Source organism: Patella vulgata, chromosome 2, assembly GCF_932274485.2.
Source record: "Patella vulgata chromosome 2, xgPatVulg1.2, whole genome shotgun sequence".
NCBI lineage: Eukaryota > Metazoa > Mollusca > Gastropoda > Patellidae > Patella > Patella vulgata.
The window spans coordinates 53,005,145-53,028,543 of NC_065880.2; the positions used below are offsets into that span (position 1 = coordinate 53,005,145).

The following is a 23,399-nucleotide window of genomic DNA, read 5'->3' on the forward strand; positions in this document are numbered from 1 at the left end:
CCTAACCCGGGCTAATGAAGACGGGCATACGCCATACAGTGTGCTATGAGGGAAATTTTGCCCGGGCAGCAGCACTACGGCCTACTCTTATAACAAATTCCAACTGCCAAGGGATCTTTTACATACACGTCAATGTGTACACAGGACCTCATTTTTTTGTCCCATCCAAAAGACTGGACAGCTGTCCTTGTCAGGCCCTCTGTCCTGCATCACTGACAAGTGGAAACCATGCCGGAAAAACCATGTATCTTTAATTTTCTATGCTTCCGAAGTATGGGGCTTCCATAGTGCCCATGATATCGAATTATTGCATCTTTATTTTTTGAAAAGAACCCTATTGAAGTCAGACAAAACACGAACACGTCTATGGTTTATTTTAAAACTGGGCGATACCTTTTAACTATTCATCGAAAATTTAATATTTAAATATTGGTCTCGTTTAATTAACACTGACAATATTGTCCTTAAAGCTTGTTATAAAGATATGTTAAAGGGGCTAAATCGCTAACATTTGGGACCTAGAAATTGACACATTAAGTGGGTCGGAACTCATATAATACTGTATTATGAATGTATATAAACTGATATACATTCAATGGTTTCCGTTTTTACTCTAATTTCAAATCAGTTATGTTCCGCGAAATAAGCTAGCAGTCTCAATCGAATGCAAATTTCTAGCGACTGGTTATTCCAGTATACATACGCCGTTTGGTTTGGTGCAATATGTCTAGCCTCGTTCCTCGAGTCTCTTGCTAGAACTGGGGCCGAAACGCATTATGGTACACGATTCGTGTACCAATGGTAAAATGTTTATTTTGTCTTAAATATTGGATATCAGAAGCCCATCTTTTTCCGGTAAGATCACAGCATCAATGTTGATTTAAATTGACTAATAATTTGTGTTTTCAATGGTGAGGATTTTGGATGATATTAAGTTAGAGACTTGGCTACTTTAACTAACAATGATAAATGGATTATTAATGTAAAGTCTGAAGTTTATAGTATTGGTTTGGGTTATATATGGGAGAGAAATTTTCAAGCGGGAATGTTTTTTAACTCAGATATTGTCATTATCAAACAACGACTATGTGATAACTTTAGACAGAAATGTGTGGAAAATTTAAACGAATCTTTTAAATGTATTATTTATAGAAATATTGTTAATCACTTTGTTGTCCAGTCCTATTTGACTATATGTATTGAGCAAAGGTTTAAAAGGGAGATAACACAGTTAAGATTATCTAGTCATAAATTGAGGATCGAAACTGGAAGATATGAGTCCATACCGAGAGAAAAAAGAATTTGTACACTCTGTGAAAGTGATGAAATTGAAGATGAATATCACTTTGTACTTGTCCATTCTTTGCTGAACTTAGGTCAAAATTTATAATGAAATATTACTCTACTAGACCAAATATGGAAAAATTAGTAGAACTGCTAAAAAGCCAAAATTGTTTAGAACTAGGTAAATATCTATACTTCGCTAATATTAGTAATAAATTAAGAGACAATACCCTTAATAGATTGTAGTTAATATCATATTATAGTAATACTGTAAAGTTTAATTCGTTTGTTTGCTCTCTATTCACTGTATATATTGTATATAATTGCATTCTTATGTTACTATGTTTACCGATGAACCAGTGGTTCAAGGTTAATAAAGATTTGATTTGATTTGACTGTGACGGCCAAACACATAGTTACCACCCCTTTCCGTGACTGCAGCTGCACATTTCATTCGTCTGTTTCTTAAACTTCAGACAAATCGTGGCTATAATCATTAAACACCAAATAATAATCAATACTTTATTACAAAAACATCGATAATACTAATCAAACAAACAAAAATGCTAAAATCATAACGCCAATTAACAAACAATACAATAAACTTTATTACAAAAACATCGTTAATACTAATCAACGACATTAGGCCACAGATCACTACTAAACATTTGCCCATTGACTTTAATGTTAATTCTCGTGTCTTAGACCGGCTCTAACTTTTTCCCAAATTTACGTTGGGTAGAACGCTTTCTACCACAGATGGAGCAACATGTGGCAACCTCTTGCCCAAAAGCACGTATGAGGTTCACCATGGAAAACTTGAGATACACAAGCTGGAAGTAGAGACAAGAAAACATGCAATTTTGGACCCTACATTTCAACCTTACCAACATCTCAACTCTTGTATCCTTCCGCCTCAAAATCATGAATATTCACCAAAACCTGGTAGAAAATGTATTTTCAAACCCTTTTCTTCGATTCTACACCAAAAAGTCAACAAAAATCGCCATGCAAAAGAGGGAAAAAGGGAAAGGGAGAGAAAGACTAAAAATAACTTTGACGGCGTAAGAAAAATTGGTGAGCTGTGTCCATTAAAAACCAAACTCCCGGTTACGCATGGGCAATGGACTTCAAGTTCTGGGTGACCGAGACTACCATTAGCCAATCATTACCGGGAAACGGGTTGGCCAGGCTATATATATATATATTTGTCTCTGGATAAGACCAGCAAGCGATTTCCGTTTGCACTTTGTTGATTATTTTCTGTATTCGTCATCATCATGTCGAGGCATTGGGTTATTTCCTATTTTGTCTTATTATCTATTGTAGGACTACTTGCAGAAGGTAATTCATTAGATATAAATATAGAAAATGTTTATGTTTTTTTAATCTGAAGAAACTACAGGCCATTATTATTGATAAATCAGCCAGTGTTTATGTTTCCAATTTGTTAAAGTAGCTACTGTCTGTTCCAGGCGACACTACGACTAGAAAATTGCTTACTATTTCTTCAATTTTTAATTAAAATGGTTAAAACTTCACGACCTACCTTGAATTGTCACCCCATTACTTTCTTCGTCGAACCTTAACGCCTATAAATTCGATAAAATCCTTTATTCTCTTGTAAATTTCACATTTTTCGACACTAATCAATTTCTCAGAACATAAACATTATCACTGCGCTTGCGTAAGTTGGGTCACTCGTATATCAGGTAGAGGTATAAGATATTCCACAAATCGGGTGCATTCGGTTAATAATATTTATGCGGGAGGATTCGCCCGTTTGTTTTGCGGCAATGCGAGGGGTTTTGGTGTGCGTAAGTGTGTGTGTGTTTAGGTTTATTTGGTTACCGGTATTTTAATATTCCTTAGAGATATTCATAGTATTGCATGTCTCCTAAAATATTCCTCACAGAACACTTATTTTCAGCATTAGATGGCATGGTAACCTTTCTGATAAAGTGTAAATTTGTACGATATCTTATAATTTTATGGACTTAAAATAGTTTTGATTAACGGTATCTATTTTTATTTATATTCGCGTTCCAAAGGCACACAAGATTTGTTTCAGATATTGTCGTAGAACAGATAGAAAAAAATGAATCGTAGAAAATATAATTCCTTGAATAATGGATCATCCTTTCATCACATGCATTTGGAAGTTGACGATGCTCTGTGTATATAAGAAGGTGGATACTTTAATTTTAGCACAAGAAAAGGCCTATGTCGCCCGAAGAAACACAAATTTTAAAATCAAAGACGTTAAGCGTCTGTTCCTGGAGGCCACAGCTAGTGTGACAACTGGAGATTGGGATAAGGCATGTCAACATGTCATAGACAAGGTGTGGGATCGATTTTGGGAAGCTAGAAGATTGAATGAGGAAGTACCACCAGTCGTGATTTCGTTCGGGAGTGACAGCGAGTATGAGTGTGAGAGTGATGATTTGGGCGACAATTTCAGTGGAGAGTGTGATAGTGAAAATGTTGGTGAGAATATTGATGGCCGTGGTGTTGCGAATGAAGATTCGAGTGATGATGATATAAATGTGTGTAGTGTATGAGATTGTGAGAACCCACCATGAAGTGAATCGGATGCGATTGTGGATTGGGTGGGCTGTGATTTGTGTGAAAGGTGGATGCATGTGAAAGTACAGGGAAAGAGATTGAAGTAAGCGCAAGTGTGGTGAAGTGTGTAGATATTGTGCATAAATTATCTGATAGATATAGCGTGAATGTAGGCCAGACAACTTCTGTAATATATATTGTATATAGTCGGGGAATTTTCTGTGAATTTGTGTAAATAAATGATTTGTATAAAACAGTTTATTTTCCGTTTTCTTGTTTAAAAGGTAGACTTGCAGAAATTGAATTGAGTTCAAGATGAATCAAAAAGAATAAATAAAGATGCCGAGACTTACTGAAAATCAACGGAATGAAGCCATGGGAATTTCCAGGGCTGGCATGTCTGCACGTGTTATTGCCAGACACTTCAATTGTCATCAGTCCACTATTGTAAGGTTGGTGGAACGTGTTGGAGTTTCTGGATCAACACGTGGCCGTCAACGTCCTGGTCCACAAGCGTTACAACCCAGACTCAAGACCGCTACATTCGGGTCACTCATCTGCGTGACAGATTCCGCCCAGCGACTCGAACAGGTGCAGCAGTCGTCGGAAGACAAGGACCAGTTAGTGCCAACACCGTAAGACGTCGTCTAAGATGGAGCTATCCTCAGGGATTATCACCGTCAGCGGCGTTTGATATGGGCTCAAGGACACCAGACATGGAGAAGAGTAGACTGGCAAAGTGTGCTCTTCAGTTATGAGAGTCGCTTTCATCTTTATCACGCTGATGGCCGTCAACGTGTGTGGAGACGTCTTGGGGAACGTCTTGCAGACTGCTGCGTCTTCTAAACGAATCGATGGGATGGGGGAAGTGTAATGGTGTGGGGAGGCTTCACATTTCATCACCGGACCGCCCTACACATTTGCAGGGGTCGCGTTAATGCTGTAGCCTACCGTGATGATGTCTTGCAACCAATTGTTGTTCCGATGTTTCGAGCGCACCCACAATTTCAGCACTTCCAACAGGATAATGCACGTCCGCATACCACCCGTTTTAGTATGGACTACCTGGCTGCTAACAATATCAATGTCTTGGACTGGCCAGCCATGTCTCCGGATATGGCACCGATAGAACATGTTTGGGATGAGATTGGACGCCGTCTGTATCGGAGACCACAGATGCACACCATTGCTGCTTTAGAAGCTGCTCTTGTCCATTCATGGAACAATTTGCCCCAGGCCTTCTTTCAAACATTGGTAAATTCCATGGGACGTCGCTGCACAGCGTGCGTAAGAGCACGTGGAGGACACACATCTGTGTCGTACTTTGTACGGTTGATTACAGATTAAACATCCATAAGTGTACAAATGTGTTCCCATTTGAATATTGTTCACAATAAGAAGCAAAATAAATAAGATATGTTTACAGGATCATTTTGTTATACGAAAAACTAAGTGATGCGTTTTCCATGGTATAAAAATACCTTAGGAGCGCCCCCTTTCAATTGGATTAAAACTTTTAAAAAAGAAAAGAAAACTCTATCAATATATTACCAACTATGGTGGTCCACCAAGGTATATATCTTTTTTAAAAGTGCTACAAGACCACGATTTGGCGGTCTGAAAATAGTATTAAAAGTCGTACAAAGCCAAATAAAATCGAGAGTTATATATCTATTATTCTAAAGCCAGATAGACAATTCGTTTGAATTGTCATTTAGCCTACTTCCAAATTTCCATGACGTGTCACTACAATATGGAGTCAAACTTTGTATGTAGTTTATATCAATTTCCAAAAGCCACGGGACTGGGGCCGCCAATTAAATATCTATGAAATGGAGTAAACAACGGTGGTCTGATACCAAATAGCAAATTTATATTACCTCCCGTAAATAGCTCATAAAGCAAATTATATTCTACTGAGGCGAGACAACTATTTAAACATGCAAGTAGGACGAAACAACCCCAAGTCAAATCCACACCCCTGCTCGATTTGGTTTATACCAATTAACTAGGTCAAGCATGGCTGTCTTCATTACCGCGAAATAAATAAACAACGATTTTTCAAGACAGAAAGGTTATATAGCTTGGTCTGAAATTAGTTAACGTGCGGTAGAAAGTAAAGGGGTGACAATTTCAGGTAGGTCGTTAAATTTTAACCATTTTAATTAAAAATTGAAGAAATAGCAAGCAATTTTCGAGTCGTAGTGTCGCCTGGAACAGACAGTAAGTCTCTAACTCAGTATCATCCAAAATCTTCGACATTGAAAACACGAATTATTTGTCAATTTAAATCAACATTGATGTTGTGATCTTACCGGAAAAAGATGGGCTTCTGATATCCAATATTTAAGACAAAATGAACATTTTACCATTGGTACACGAATCGTGTACCATAATGCGTTTCAGCCCCAGTTCTAGCAAGAGACTCGAGGAACGAGGCTAGACATATTGCACCAAACCAAACGGCGTATGTAGACTGGAATAACCAGTCGCTAGAAATTTGCAACGCGTTTCAGGCCCATTCTAACAAGGGACTCGAAGAACGAGGCTAGACATTAAAATAGTCATGTCAAACGATGACGGCATATTCATATCGGGAGAGTATGCGCAATAAATACTATGTAGACTAGAATAACCAGACGCTAGAAATTTTCATTTGATTGAGACTTCTGACGTCATATTTCGCCGAACGTAACTGATTTGAAATTAGAGTAAAAATGGAAACGATTGAATGTAAATCAGTTTATATATATTCCTATTACATTATTATATGCGTTACGACCCATTTGTGTCAATTTCTAGGTCCCAAATATAAGCGATTTAGCTCCTTTAAGTTACGGTACATATAACATTGGATAAACAATGATTCGCAATCAGAATGTGAATGATTCTTGAATGTGGTTACTGTCTGCACTGGTTGTAGTGTAAGTGATAGAGAATGATGTCTTTTTTCAATCAATGTCAACGGACATGCTTTGTCTGACTGAGATTCTTTGAATCAGAGCCATTTAAATTTTTAAAACTCAGATTTCGATTTATGCCAAAATAGCGAAATAAATATTTAGACCCTGAGGCTGAAGGAGTTAAACCGCTAACTCCATATTTCCCATAAATTAAAAAAATTATAATATTTGAAATTAAAAACACAAATTTATTAGAATTCAGTATTGCCCATTGGTCTATTTCAATCAATAGGGCCTAAATCGGGCACCATGTATTGATGTTGGATGGCCGAATGGTTAGCGCATGCTCGGTGTATCATAAGGTGTGTCAATTAGTCTGTCATTGAGTCAACTGTCATGGTTTCGATTCCCGGTTGTACGTGACAAGGAGTAGAGTCGCCTGTCCAACCTGGTGGGCTTCCTTCGGGTCCTGTTGTTTCTTCCCACTGCTAAAGACCCCTACACGCAAACGAATTATTGAAATAAAATTGAACCATATGTTAGTCCCAAAATGACCTACATGTAGTTTATGTCCAGTGGATGTCTCTCTCTCTCTCTCTAATTTATTGAATTATGCTTAAGAATATTTGTACCTGATTTGTAGATGTTACAGAAAAGGATGACTCTGAGGACAACTATATTCTTGAGGATGATTATTATGATGGTTGTACATATTTTCTGATCTTTGCATTTGGTTGCCTGGATTCTGAGCATTTTAAAACCATACATGTACATGCCCATACATATAGGGCAGAACTTACTAATATTCTTAAAAAGGACATAGACATCTTTGATTTGGGTGTAACCTGAAAGTGTTGATTTGATTACACTATGTACTACAAAATTAAACTTGCCATGCTTAAAACTAAGTACTCTAAAACTTTCTATTACCAATGTACTACTTTTAACCTTTCTACGCATAAAGCCTACACTCAAACTAACTTATAATCTTTTCTATACTTAATTAAACCTATACATGTTCAATGCTTAAACCCACTAGGCCCACCCTTAAAATTGTTAATTTTGAAGATTAAATAGGGGTTATGTAAGACTAAGAGCCGAATTTGTGTATAGCATAGCACGTTGTTTTGTTTTTCTGGCTTATTATTTAGACATTTATTAACATGACAAGCCAATAATAAACTCACCAAGCCCACAGATGGCTTAGATATTGAGTGGATTAGGCAACGTTTATTGTAATATTGACGACCAATTTGAAATTTTCGGAAAATGCATGACGATGTCACTGAGATGCAGATAAATACAAATTTAATTGCGACAGCTGTCGTAAATTGATATATGTAGCGATTCATAACTTGGCTCAGAATAAAGTAATTTGAGTAATTTTTTCAATATCTTCATTTATCGAGGATAATATCTTGCAACGTAACTTCATATGAAGGCCAAACATTAAATTTGCCTATCTGATATAAATCTTACGTTTCAGAAATTTATTGATGTCTTGTCCAGAGTCTACGCAGAATAGATATCTCAAAAATATTTATATTGTACAAGAACCCCATTTTTATGTTATTTTAAAGTCATTCATTATACATTTTAAGAAATGCCCGACGCTTAGAAAAGATGGGCACTGTATTGTAAATAGCTGAGTCAATCCATCTATAAACAATACTGTAAATTGTTACATTCGTGTATAATTACTGATTCCCGTACTTATAATTGTTACGTTCGTGTATAATTACTGATTCACTTACTTAATTTTTTTGATAAAATTTCGTCTATTGGTCTGATCATTATAAAGCTTCCGCCGCTTTAGGCCTAGGTAGAGACAGGGGGTATCCGTCAAAATAATTTTCGATAATGCATAAAGGTACTTTTGGTCACCAAACCTATGAAATCGTATCATGAAGATTTATAGTCAATATGCGAAAATTTCAGAAACAGTGAATGAGTGATATCTGAAAAAAAATTGACAGTTCCCCGTGATACAGGAGTCATTCTATCAAACATTTCTAGTTCATTCGAGCAGATTCGAGCAAATTTATGGTCGATATGGCGATTAAACTATGCGCATATATAGTGAACAACCAATTCACTATCGGTCAAAATTTCGAAAAAGGGGTACCTTTAAAAATTATTTCTGATAATGGGACAAGAGTGGGCAAAAATTTTATTGTTGATTTTGGTAGCACTAGTACCCCTCTACATAATTACCGTTTACCCATCTTGCCAATACCCGTACCATCGGCCTATATTTAATTTCAAAGATAGGGTACTTTCAAGGTGATGGGCGACACCTATCATTGGTTTCCATACTATGTCTCAGAGACATGGAGCAACATAAATTGGTCATGATGCTTGAATAGTCGAAGACATATACTATCATCACCTACCATCAGTATATCACGCAGTCCCTATTTTGGCCTGGAAAAATGACTCTAAATATGCCTAAATTTTGACTCAAAATCGGTGAAAATAGGCTGAAAATCGTTATAGGGCCATATCTCCCGAATGGTTAATTTTTGAGATCGGCCCTTTTGGTCAACGAGTAGTCTAGTCGGACTGATTAATCCCTGTGAATATGAATCCGATCGGCTGACCCCCACCTTATCACCCCCTGCATGGTTTTCTCGTGGAATGACACTTAAACCCTTAATTTCCATATTGCAAATAAAGATTACAAAATTTAAAAGTAAAAATTAAATTATTTAAAAAAACTATGAATGAGAAACCATTCTTTCGATATTAGCATGTATCGGATCGAAACTTCATGGATTATGGCCCCTGATTGTACAACAACAACTGATCATAATTAAACCCTTAATTTCCATATTGCAAATAAAGATTACAAAATTTAAAAGTAAAGATTAAATTATTTAAAAAAACTATGAATGAGAAACCATTCTTTCGATATTAGCATGTATCGGATCGAAACTTCATGGATTATGGCCCCTGATTGTACAAAAAATCACGTTTTTAGCTTGTGGACCCTATAGAGATCACAATTTTAATCCTATTTTGATGAAACTTGAAATGTAAGTTTATAACCCAAAGATCTCGGTTCCTTTCGATATTCGCACATATCGGACCGTAACTTCCTAAATTTTGGCCCGATTGTATGAAAAATCACGTTTTTAGCTTGTGGACCCTATAGAGGTCATAATTTTTATTTGATTTAAAAAAACGTTTTAATATATCACCGTTACACCCTAAGGATGGCTGAGTTTCGTGAAAATCGGCCCAAAACTGACAGACAAAATGGCCGCCCTTCGTTCTCAAATAGCGTAAAACTATGGTATATCAAAGTTGTGGACCCTATAGAGGTCACAATTTTTAACCGATTTTATTGAAACTTGAAATGTAAGTTTATAACTCAAAGATCTCGGTTAGTTTCGATATTCGCGCAAATCCGACCGTAACGTCCTGAATTATGGCCCCTGATTGTACGAAAAATCACGTTTTTAGCTTGTGGACCCTATAAAGGTCATAATTTTTATTCGATTTAAAAAAATGTTTTAATATATCACCGTTACACCCTAAGGATGGTTGAGTTCGAATTTCGTGAAAATTGGCCGAAAACTAACAGACAAAACGGCCTCCTCTCATTCTCAAATAGCGTAAAAATATGGTATATCAAGGTTGTGGACCCTATAGAGGTCACAATTTTTATCTGATTTTTGTCCCCCGCCTTTCGAAGAAAGCAGGGGACTATTAAAATGGGTTCGTCCGTCTGTCTGTCTGTCTGTCCGTCTGTCCGTCCGTCCGTCCGTCCGTCTGTCTGTCTGTCCGTCACACTTTTTGGGACACAATAACTCTCTTCCTAATTGAGCTAGAATGTTCAAACTTGGTGTATGTGTTTATTAGGTCAATGCCTTGATGGAGTTCGAAGATGAGCATTTTCCGCTTAGGGTAAGCAGAGATAAGCAATTTGATTGGTTGATGCTTTGGGACACGATAACTCTCTTCCTAATTGGGCTAGAATGTTCAAACTTGGTGTATGTGTTGATTAGGTCAATGCCTTGATGGAGTTCGAAGATGAGCATTTTCCGCTTAGGGTAAGCAGAGATAAGCAATTTGATTGGTTGATGCTTTGGGACACGATAACTTTTAATTGAGCTAGAATGTTCAAACTTGGTGTATGTGTTTATTAGGTCAATGCCTTGATGGAGTTCGAAGATGAGCATTTTCCGCTTAGGGTAAGCAGAGATAAGCAATTTGATTGGTTGATACTTTGGGGCACGATAACTCTCTTCCTAATTGAGCTAGAATGTTCAAACTTGGTGTATGTGTTGATTAGGTCAATGCCTTGATGGAGTTCGAAGATGAGCATTTTCGGCTTAGGGTAAGCAGAGATAAGCAATTTGATTGGTTGATGCTTTGGGACACGATAACTTTAGTTCTAATTAAGTGAGATTGATGAAACTTGGTGTATAGTTTCATTACAGTAATACCTTGACTAAGTTTGATAATGAGCATTTTCTGCTCAGGGTAAGCAGAGCGATACGCAATTTGATTGGTCGAGACTTTGGAAAACAATAACTCTCCTACTTTGATTGTTAGACTATAAGTAAAGATATACTGTTTGATTGTTCAATACTTTGTAAAAGATAATTTGTGATAAATTTATATGTGTCCTCTAATTATTTTCCTATTTCGGCGGGGGACATCAGCCTCACTGTTGGCTTGTGTTTATAACCCAAAGATCTCGTTTGCTTTTGATATTCGTGCATATCGGACCATTACTTCCTGAATTATGGCCCCTGATTGTACGAAAAATCGCATCTTTAGTTTGTGGATCCTATATAGGTCATAACTTTTATCCGATTTAAAAAACCTTTTAATATATCACCGTTACACCCTAAGCATGGCTGAGTTTGTATTTCGTGAAAATCGGCCCATAACTGACAGACAAAATGGCCACCCTTCATTCGCAAATAGCGTAAAACTATGGTATATCAAGGTTGTGGACCCTATAGAGGTCACAATTTTATCCGATTTTGTTGAAACTTGAAATGTGAGTTTAAAACCCAAAGATCTCGGTTCCTTTCGATATTCGCGCATATTGGACTGTAACTTCCTGAATTATGGCCCCTGATTGTATGAAAAATCACGTTTTTAGCTTGTGGACCCTATAGAGGTCATAATTTTTATTTGATTTAAAAAAACGTTTTAATATATCACCGTTACACCCTAAGGATGGCTGAGTTTCGTGAAAATCGGCCTAAGCTGACAGACAAAATGGCCGCCCTTCGTTCTCAAATAGCGTAAAACTATGGTATATCAAGGTTGTGGACCCTATAGAGGTTACAATTTTTATCCGATTTTGTTGAAACTTGAAATGTAAGTTTATAACCCAAAGATCTCGGTTCCTTTCGATATTCGCGCATATCGCACCGTAACTACCTGAATTATGGCCCCTGATTGTAGGAAAAATTGCGTTTTTAGCTCGTGGACCCTATAGAGGTCATAATTTTTATCCGATTAAAAAAAAACTTTCAGGTATATCACTGTTACACCCTAAGGATGGTTGAGTTCGAATTTCGTGAAAATCGGCCCAAAACTGACAGACAAAATGGCCGCCCCTCGTTCTCAAATAGCGTAAAAATATGGTATATCAATGTTGTGGACCCTCTAGAGGTCACAATTTTCTTTTGATTTTGATGAAACTTGAAATGTAATTTTATAACCCAAAGATCTTGGTTCCTTTCGATATTCACGCATATCGGATAGTAACTTCCTAAATTATGGCGCATTTCAGACCATAACTTTCTGGATTATGGCCCTTGATTGTACAAAAAATCCCGTTTGTTTTTAGCTTGTTTTCTATCTATCTCTTGCAAAATGTGGGCATATCCTGCCTGGCAGCTGCTGGTTAACTATTATTATAGAAAGAACAGTCAACAATTTCTCTGAATCTTACATAATTCCTCTTTCAGATAAAAATAATATTTTTTTCAACAATTTAGAATTTCATTTAAACTTGAAACTTTAATAAACATATTTCATAATATAAGCTTGGTTGATTATTGAAAATTACATTCGAATCAGATCAATGCTTTATTTTGACCGAAATCAATCATGTCCTGCACTTTTAAAAGTCAAACAATAACACAGCATGGAGCTTGAATGAAAGATAATGATATGTCATGAATTGACCATGGCCATTTATAGTGTGTGTAGGGGTCAGTCAGTCAGTGTGAGTTCTAAAACCAGACACAGTAGTAGTTTCAATATTTTAATTGACTGCAGCCTGATACCCTCCTTCTGTTTACATTCAAGCGCATGACAGTGGTATATCTCTGAAATTTTTATACGCAGACTGCATTTTCATGTGTCCTTTTACCTGGCTAGATTCATGACCTTGATTGTACTTTGCGTGTGGACTATTCAGAGGTCATAATTTTTTTATCCGGTATGAAACTTAAAATATATGTTTATATCCCAATGATCCAAAATCCTTATGAATGCAAAAGATGCTATAAGTATAAGTTGTTGGGCAATTTCACGCCAATGTATACAATTAGGTAGTTGATAAGTGGACAAAAATAGTGTTTATGGTGAGAAATAATCTTTTATTTGGTCTTGTGTCAAGGTTTACGTTGTAAATGTTGAATTTATAATTTTATTGTATTTTCTTACTTTGTGTTTGTTTGATAAATCTGAATCATAATGAATGATTTGGCATTAGTTAACTGACAATGTATATAAACATGATATTTATACATAAAAATATAAAAATAATATATTTTTATGAAAGTAACCAACAATAAGAACGTAGAGCAGTTACCAAATATTTACATTTTTCATGTGGACTTATATTGTTGTCGCGGCTGTCCGGACGTCCATCTGTCTGTCTGTCCACGATTTGTTTGTGGACACTCTACAGGTCACAATTTTTATCCAATTTTGACGAAACCTGAAATATTGGTCTACATGTATCTCCCAAAGATCTGTTCTTTTCGATATATTGGCCCATAACTTCATGGATTATGGCCCCTGATTGTACGAAAAATCGAGTTTTTAGCTTGTGGACACACTAGAGTTCACAATTTTCATCTGACTTTGATGAAACTTGAAATACGTGTTTATAACCCAAAGATTTTGGTTTCTTTCGATATTAGTGCAAATCGGACATTAACTTCCCGAACTATGGCCCCTCATTGTACGAAAAATCATGTTTTTAGCTTGTGGTCCCTCTAGAGGTCAAAATTATTATACAATTTAAAAAAGTTCAAATATATCACTGTTACACCATAATGAAATTTCGTGAAAATCTGACCAAAACTGCCGGACAAAATGGCCATCCCTCGTACTCAAATAGTGTAAACATATCGTATATCAAGGTTGTGGACCCTCTAGAGGTCACAATTTTGATCCGATTTTGATGAAACTTGAAATACATGTATTATAACCCACAATAATTTTTTGGGTTACAAGAATCCAAATGTGAGAAGTGATCATACAGTACACATGTAGTATTAGTGCCCTTTCTTACAAGGATTAAAACTTTCGAATTCCACAGGACAATTCACAGAGTTTTGCATCTATGTTCATGCAGGTAAATCATGATGTTCATTTCTGTACGTCGTTAGCTATACAAAATGTACTTTGAGGAGCCAATATTTATCTCCGGTGTTCATGAACAAATAAAACCATATGTCAATTGATAGTTAAAACATATGTCTGTAATGCTATAATAAAACCCAAACAGTTGATTATTGGAAGTAATAAAATATGAGGAGTTCAAAATGTACGTCCGTTACCGTGGAATTGTCCTGTTAACAGATTTCTTTTTGTCCCTTGCCTTTCGAAGAAAGCAGGGGACTATTCAAATGGGTTCGTCTATCCGTCTGTCTGTCCATAACACTTTTTGGGACATGATAACTCTCTTTCTAATTGAGCTTGAATGTTCAAACTTGGTGTAGGCGTTTATTATTGAAGGATAACGTTGCCAATATTATTTCAATGTTCACGGTGCAAAATACATATGTTAGCAGTTCAAAATACGTAATTTAGTTTTACAATTTGCAATTTCCATTGCTCCACAATACCAATGTCATGGTGTTAAAATACAGAATACACTTTTCAATAATACAAAATACAGTATAATAGTTGTTTTGCACATTACACTCCTTCATTCTGCATTTTACATAATAGACAACTGTATAATAGAACCTTGCATAGTAGAACATATACCTTATATGGGATCTAGGACGAAGCTCATTTGCATACAGAAAAAATTACGGACTAGAACAGAAATCAATAATTTACGTGATCAAAGGTCAATAGAAGGGGGTGGTACTCATAATTACAGACCTTCGGAAAACGATCAATGAAATGTAATGGGGTTTAACGTCCTACTGTTCTGCTCCGACTGGTCTATTGAAAGTGGGCATATGCCATGAAGTGTGCTATAAGGGAAAATTTGTTCGGACAGCGGCGCTATATACGGCCTACAGTACTCTTTTATCAAATTCCAACTTCCAATGGATCTTTTATGTGCACGCTAATGTGTACACGGCACCTCGTTTTTTCTTCCCATCTGAACGATTAGACAGTTGTCCTTGTCAGGCCCTCCGTCTTGCATCACTGCCAACGGGAAAGAAAAACGATCAAAGTCGGGTGGTATGAAACTCTATTAAATGACGGGGGTGGGAGGTATTTAAAGTAAACATAAATGTACCAGTCTTATTACGAATTCTAGATATCATGTTACGTATCACTAAAAAGCATGTTCATTTCTCTTTTCAAATATTTAAATAATATGTACATATTCTCTATATTTTAGTGATTCTTGTAAATTTACATACTTTGAAAAAATTAAATGAAATAGTGTTTAAAGTCCTACTGTTCTGCTCCGACCGGGCTAATGAAGAGGTGCTATGAGGGAAATTTTGCCCGGGCAGCGGCACTATGGCCTACTCTTTTTTTATCGAATTCTAACTGCCAAGGGATCTTTTATGTGCAGGACAATGTATACACGGGACCTCGATTTTTCGTCACATCCAAGCGACAGGACAGCTGTCCTTGTCAGGCCCTCTTTCCATTTGAATTTATGCAGTGTTTAAGGTCATGAGACAAAGAATCCTATTGATTTTCAGGGATTTCCGATAATTACTGCCAGAGTTATGGCCCTTGATCACTTTGAAAAATCTTGTGGACGCTGTAGAGGCTAAAATTATTATCCGATTGACTTTAAATTTATACACAGTGTTTGAGGTCATGAGATGAAGAATCATATTGATTTTCAACGATTTCGGATAATTACTGCCAGAGTTATGGCCCTTGATCACTTTGAAAAATCTTGTGACGCTCTAGAGGCTAAAGTTATCATCCGATTGACTTCAGATTGGTACACAGAGTTTAAGGTCTTGAGACGAACAAGTATATCGATTATCAATATGTTAATAGTTTTGTATACTAAACATTAACATGGGACAGAACTTTATAAAAACCAAACAAATTCTAATGGTTTTCTGATAATTACTTAATGAGTTGTTACTCTTAATCAGATTTTAATGTATTATAAATGTTTCATTACCGAAAAAAGTAAAAATATGCGACAACTCTTGTTGACTGCCCGGACGATATAGCTGCTGTGGGCGTATGTTTCGTTGCCTGGCAACCTATCTTTTGAACTGCTAACATATGTATTTTGCACCGTGAACACAAATAATATTGGCAAGGTTATCCTTCCATAGTTTATTAGGTCAATGCCTTGATGGAGATAAACAATTTGATTGCTTGATGCTTTGGGACACGATAACTTTAGTTCTAATTAAGTGGAAGTGATGAAACTTGATGTAAGCTTATAGTTTCATTACATCAATACCTTGGCTAAGTTCGATAATGAGCATTTTCTGTTCAGGGTAAGCAGAGCGATAAGCAGTTTGATTGGCCGAGACTTTGGAACACAATAACTCTCCTTCTAAATGAACTAGAATGGTCAAACTTGGTGTAGGTGTTTATTAGGTCAATGTCTTGATGGAGTTCGAAGATGAGCATTTTCTGCTTAGGGTAAGCAGAGATAAGCAATTTGATTGGTTGATGCTTTGGGACACGATAACTTTAGTTCTAATTAAGTGAGAGTGATGAAACTTGGTGTATAGTTTCATTTCATCAATACCTTGACTAAGTTCGATAATGAGCATTTTAACTCTCCTTCTAAATGAACTAGAATGGTCAAACTTGGTGTAGGTGTTTATTAGGTCAGTGTCTTGATGGAGTTCGAAGATGAGCATTTTCTGCTTAGGGTAAGCAGAGATAAGCAATTTGATTGGTTGATGCTTTGGGACACGATAACTTTAGTTCTAATTAAGTGAGAGTGATGAAACTTGGTGTATAGTTTCATTTCATCAATACCTTGACTAAGTTCGATAATGAGCATTTTCTGCTCAGGTTAAGCAGAGCGATAAGCAATTTGATTGGCCGAGACTTTGGAACACATTAACTCTCATTCTAATTCAGTTAGAATGTTCACACTTGGCGTAGGTGTCTATTAGGTGAATGTCTTGATGGAGTGCGAAGATGAGTATTTTCTGCTTAGGGTAGGCAAAGATAAGCAATTTGATTGGTTGATGCTTTGGGACACGTTAATTTTAGTTCTAATTAAGTGAGAGTGAGGAAACTTGGTGTGTAGCTTTATTACATCAATACCTTGAGTGTAATTAAGCAGAGCGATAAGCCATTTGATAGGTCAAGACTTTGGAACACAATAACTCTCCTTCTAATTGAGGTAGAATGTTCAAACTTGGTGTAAGCATTCATTACATTGACTAAGTTCAATTGAGAATTTTCTGCTTAGGCTAAGGAGCAATAAGCAATTTGATTGGTCAACGACGTGAATGTCTTGACTGAGTTTAGTGATTAACATTTCGAGCTGAAGCTAAGCAGAGGTAATCAATTTTATTGGTCGATGCTTTGGGACAAGGTAATCTTGATTCTATCTGTTAGAGAGTGATGAAACTTAGTGTATAGTTTGATTGCTTGATACTTTTGAAAAAAATAAATGTGCAATTAATTAATGTGTCATCTATTTATCTTGGGATTTCGGCGAGGGACATCAGCCTCACTATTGGCTTGTTCATAGCTGGTTTGAAGCATTGGGGTCATAAGGGTACAAACATTATTGATAATCAGTGTTTCGCTACCTTTCGTTTCAGAGTTATATCCCTTATCTGAAAAAGGCAACAGCTTGTAGTAGATGTTTTTCTAATTTGGTGTTTCAAAGCATTCAGTTGATAAGAACTCTTATCATTGATATTCAGCATTCTACATCCTCCTGTCCAAAGTTAACCCACTTTGCTGAAAATTTACTTAACGTGACAGAGGCTACAGTTTTTAACAGATTATTTCAAATTTCAAATGAAACAATGAGCCATACTGATTTTCCTCATCTCTGTCCATTTATTGCAAAATGTGGGCGTATCTTGCACGACAACTGCTTGTTAAAACTAGTTTTATACGGTACCTAGCAGCAACATCTTTGTTTCTGGTGTTGTTTTTTTTATATAAAAAAGTTGTATTGCAAGCCCTTGTTAATGTTTCTATTATTTTATTTTGATGAAACTTAAAATATATGTTTAAATTCCAAAGATATCGATCCGATTAGTTTTGATTTTGGCAAGTATTGGACTATAACATCCTTGATTATTGCACCTGATTGTATGAAAAGTCAAGTTTTTAGCTTGTGGATCTCTAGAGTCTAGCTAGACATCACAATTTTTATTATACGTCCACATTCATAATGTGAACGTATTATGCCGTCGCCCCTGTCTGTGTGTGTGTGTGTGTGTATGTATGTATGTGTGTGTGTGTGTGTGTGTGTGTGTGTGTGTGTCTGTGGTTCGCCTACAGGGCGCAATTCTTCATGGATTTTCTTCAAACTTGGTATACTTATTCCTTATACCCCAAGGAAGATCCCTATTGTTTTTGGTGCATGCCCGACCCCCCGGGGCAGAGCCACGCCCATTTCTAGTATTTGTTTGTTTGTCGTCTACAGGCCACATTTCTTAACTAATAATCTTGAAACTTTGCATACACATTCTTTGTACCCTAAGGAACATCCCTATCGTTTGGGGTGCATGCCCAACCCCCAGGGGCAGAGCCACGCCCATTTTCTTTTCGTGTGTCTTTGTGTCGCCTACAGGGCGCAATTCTTACTGGATTTTCTTCAAACTTGGTATACTTATTCCTTATACCCCAAGGAAGATCCCTATTGTTTTTGGTGCATGCCCGACCCCCAGGGGCAGAGCCACGCCCATTTCTAGTATTTGTTTGTTTGTCGTCTACAGGCCACATTTCTTAACTTATAATCTTGCATACACATTCTTTGTACCCTAAGGAACATCCCTATCGTTTGGGGTACATGCCCAACCCCCAGGGGCAGAGCCACGCCCATTTCCCATTTTCTTTTCGTGTGTCTTTGTGTCGCCTACAGGGCGCAATTCTTACTGGATTTTCTTCAAACTTGGTATACTTATTCCTTATACCCCAAGGAAGATCCCTATTGTTTTTGGTGCATGCCCGACCCCCAGGGGCAGAGCCACGCCCATTTCTAGTATTTGTTTGTTTGTCGTCTACAGGCCACATTTCTTAACTTATAATCTTGCATACACATTCTTTGTACCCTAAGGAACATCCCTATCGTTTGGGGTACATGCCCAACCCCCAGGGGCAGAGCCACACTTTATATACTTATTCTTTGTACCCTAAGGAACATTCCTATCATTTGGAACATCCTTATCATTTGGAGTAGGCCCTACATGCCCAACCCCCAGGGGCAGAGCCATGCCAATTTTCTTTTTGTGTGTCGCCTACAGGCCACAATTCTAAATCGATCATCTTGAAACTTAAAATACATATTCCTTATACCCTGAGGTTGGTCCCTTTTCTTTTGGGTGCATGCCCGATTTTGGGGAGATAACTCCATTTAACAATGTCAAACTCCATTTAACAATGTCAAACTGACGTGATATGCTTTAAATAGTTGTCACCCATGTAACATTCGGGTTTTTGTGAGTGGTTTCTGAGAGCCTTTGTTCAACTTATTTTTCAGAACGCTTTGTAAGTGTTAGAAGTATTTATACCGGTTATTTGTTGACGTTTCAAACCACCGTTTTCTCCCCCTTTCCTCCCACTGCTAAAGACCTTTTGGTACTGCAATGACAATGTCTCTCTCTCTCTCTCTCTCTCTCTCACACTAAATAAATTATAAATTCATGTAACTGCAAGTACATGTGCGTTTTCAGGATGTACATTTTTAAAAAGTCTTATGTTTGGGTGTCATTCGTTATTATAATTTAGTACCAAATTTATTATTAATAATTTGTCTTTTAAGAATATTAAGTACTTTTGTCAGATTGGGATTTAATTTCAGACTTCGGTTTCACTTGGTTCGGAGGAGATAACTCCGTCTAACAATGTCAAACTGGCGTGATATGCTTTAAAGAGTTGTCTCCCATGTAAAATTCGGCGTGATATGCTTTAAAGAGTTGTCTCCCATGTAAAATTCGGGTTTTTGTGAGTGTTTTCTGATAGCCTTTGTTAAACTTATTTTTCAGAACGCTTTGTAACCAGAGAAAATTAATAAGTGTTAGAAGCATTTATGCCGGTTATTTGTTGACGTTTCAGAACGCTTTGTAACCAGAGAAAATTAATAAAAGTGTTACAAGCATTTATACCGGTTATTTGTTTGGGTGTCATTCGTCATTAAAATTTAGTCCCAAATTTATTATTAATAATTGATTAATAATAAAAATAGCAAACCCCAACGGACAGTAGAAATTGAAAAGTTTAGACTAGATCAAATTACCACAGTTTACAGTATTTTGAGAAATGCAAATGTATTTGACATGTGTAGACTCCAACTATTTTTTCATGACTTTGGCAAGGTTAAGTCTATTCATTTCGTTTCGGCGAAACGTCCGGTACCCGATACTTCTAATTTTAAGCGGAATACAAAACGTGCGTGAAACCAAGGAATCTCAGTCATCAAATGACACTTTCCTTATTGTACATCATTCGCAGTTTGCACTTTTCGGCAGATCATCTGAGGTAAGAATCGATGTGTCCCAAGTACTTTATTTTCAAATCTTTCACTACTGTCAATCTTTTAAAGGACTGGGAGTGAGATTCAGACAGACAGGCGTGCGTGATATATCTATCGTCATCCGGATCGGTTAGACCGTGGCGTAAGAAGACTATCGTTGCACATGCTCTCAATATTTAGACCCGTAAAGCCTATACGTATATTGATATAAATAAATCTAATTCTCTACTGTTCAATACGCCTGGTTTTAAAATCTGTTGGTTTTTTTTTAGCTAAATACTACACGTTATTCGCAAATGCTTTCACGAACGTCCGCGCAATGCATTTTTCACTGACTGGGGTGGGTGTTGTTTACGCAGGTCTTTCTTTGTGTCTAAAATATTATGTGAACTATTAATTAGTCATTTATTAACATGAAATGATCCTAATCAACTCGCTATGTCATCTTATGTGTCAGATTTCCATTGGATTTGAATCCAATATGCTGTTGGTGATTAAACACAAAGTTGGATAATCGAGACTGTTAATTATCGTGACAGCGGTTACAATTACATAGATTTTAAAATATAAGCTTTTCTCTGCTCGGAGTGAAGCAATTTGACACAAATTTTATACTTTTAAGACAAATTAAACATATCCAGTAGAAGTTTCTGATCACGTGACTTTAGCGTGAAATCGGACTGCCAGTTTTTTTAATTATTATTTTTTTAAAATGTATTCCTAGCAATTGTATTGTAATAGTTTAATATCATTCTCAATATCATCAAAGATTCAGACTCAAAAATTATCGAAATATCAGCAAAATTACCACTTACATGAGACACTCGGTGGAAAATACCGCTCTGACGTCACGCGACCGGGAACTTTCCATTGCTACGACTCACTTCATTGGTGAATCCGCACCTTAGTTTCCGGTGGATTTTGACATAGAACCAATCAAACGATATATAACATTTTTGTCATTATTATGGTCCGTGATAGGCCTACCCCGAGATCCGACAATTACAGTCGTAGAAAACAGAATTTATCTGTTAAATTTGCTAAAGTTCGACTAAATATAGCCTACGTTTTTGTAATATCATCCAGATTATAAATATTTGTGACATTATCATTCAAATTATTCGATTTTAATCGATCTTAGCTGACAATAACGTGCGTATTTCAGTTTTAAAATAGGTACTAGCGATTCTGATGGGAAAATACCCATATGACGTCACTCAGATATGACTGAAAAGCACTTATTTTATTGCCATGCTCTCGACTCAATAACAGACTTAGTTATCAAACGCGCATGTCTGAACCATTCGGCTACACCCCACCCACCAAACCAACCAATTTATTTTGTTGTTATGTTCTTATTTTACAAACTAGGCCCCAGATGAAGAATGCCTAAAACTAAAAAAGATAGTTATGCTAAGCAGAATTGGAATGTGGACGTATATTGTAGCGTTAGCGTTATGTTTTGACTTTGATGAAACTTAAAACATATCCAAAGATCTGTAACTTCCTAGATTATTTCCCTTGATCTTGATTGCATGAAAGACACTACAGATTTAACAGTATGTTTTACTTATTTGATATATTTGATTTTCCCTGTTCTGTCTGTCTATTGCAAAATGTTGGCATATCTTGCATGGCAACCACTTTTTTAAAAAAAATCAATCTGGGCAACCACATAAAACTTTGATGAATATGCATGTGGTAAACGTTCGTTTTGATATAAGAATGGACTTAACTGTATTGTTAATCTGCTTAGCATGGGTTGTAATATACTAGGTTGTAACATTTAAATTAATATTTATTAACAATTTGTATACACCCACATTTTCATGTTGACGTATATTGTCGTTGCCTCTGTCCGCCCACAATTTGTTTGTGGACACTCTACAGGTCACAATTCTTATCTGATTTTGACAAAACTTGAATATACATGTAGGCTTATCTCCAAAAGATCTTGGTTCCTTTTCGAGATCGAAACTTCGTGGATTATGGCCCCTGATTGTACGAAAAATCACGTTTTTAGCTTGTGGATCCTCTAGAGGTCACAATTTTCATCTTATTTTGTTGAAATGTATGTTACTTGATATGCATGTTTATAACCCAAAGATCTTGGTTCATTTCGATATTAGCGCATATCTGATCATAACTTTAAGTTTACAATAAATCGCATATTAATAATTATTCCGATTTAAAAAACGGTTTGAATATATCACTGTTATACCCTAATGATGGCTGAGTTCGAATTTTGTGAAAATCGGACCAAACTTGCTGGACAAAATGGCCACCTCTCGTATGCAAATAGTGTAAATATATGGTATCTCAAGGTTGTGGACCATTTAGAGGCCACAATTTTGATCCGATTTTGATGAAACTTGAAATACATGTTTATAACCCCAAGATCTTGGATCCTTTCGATATTCACACATATCAGATGGTAACTTCCTGAATTATGGCCCTTGTTTTACAAAAAATCACGTTTTTAGCATGTGGTCCCTCTAAAGGTCACAATATTAATCTGATTTAAAAGGCTTGAATATATCACCGTTACACTTTAATGATGGGTGAGTTTGACTGTAAAAATCGGACCAAAATCTTTG

General features: G+C 36.5%; 1 protein-coding gene across 2 annotated transcripts in view; it reads left to right on the forward strand.

Annotated features, from left to right (window-relative positions):
• Positions 1 to 2,453: 2,453 nt before the first annotated feature.
• LOC126811703 (fibroin heavy chain) overlaps positions 2,454 to 23,399 on the forward strand; it is a 30,197-nt gene continuing 9,251 nt past the window's right edge. The window contains exons 1-2 of one of the 2 annotated variants that reach the window (XM_050537542.2): positions 2,454 to 2,628; positions 7,396 to 7,455. In XM_050537542.2, the coding sequence (XP_050393499.2) occupies positions 2,565 to 2,628; positions 7,396 to 7,455 (124 nt within the window). In that variant the 5' untranslated portion in view covers positions 2,454 to 2,564. The remainder of the gene's footprint in view (positions 2,629 to 7,395; positions 7,456 to 23,399) is intronic. The other variant, XM_050537544.2, reaches the window with a different exon arrangement.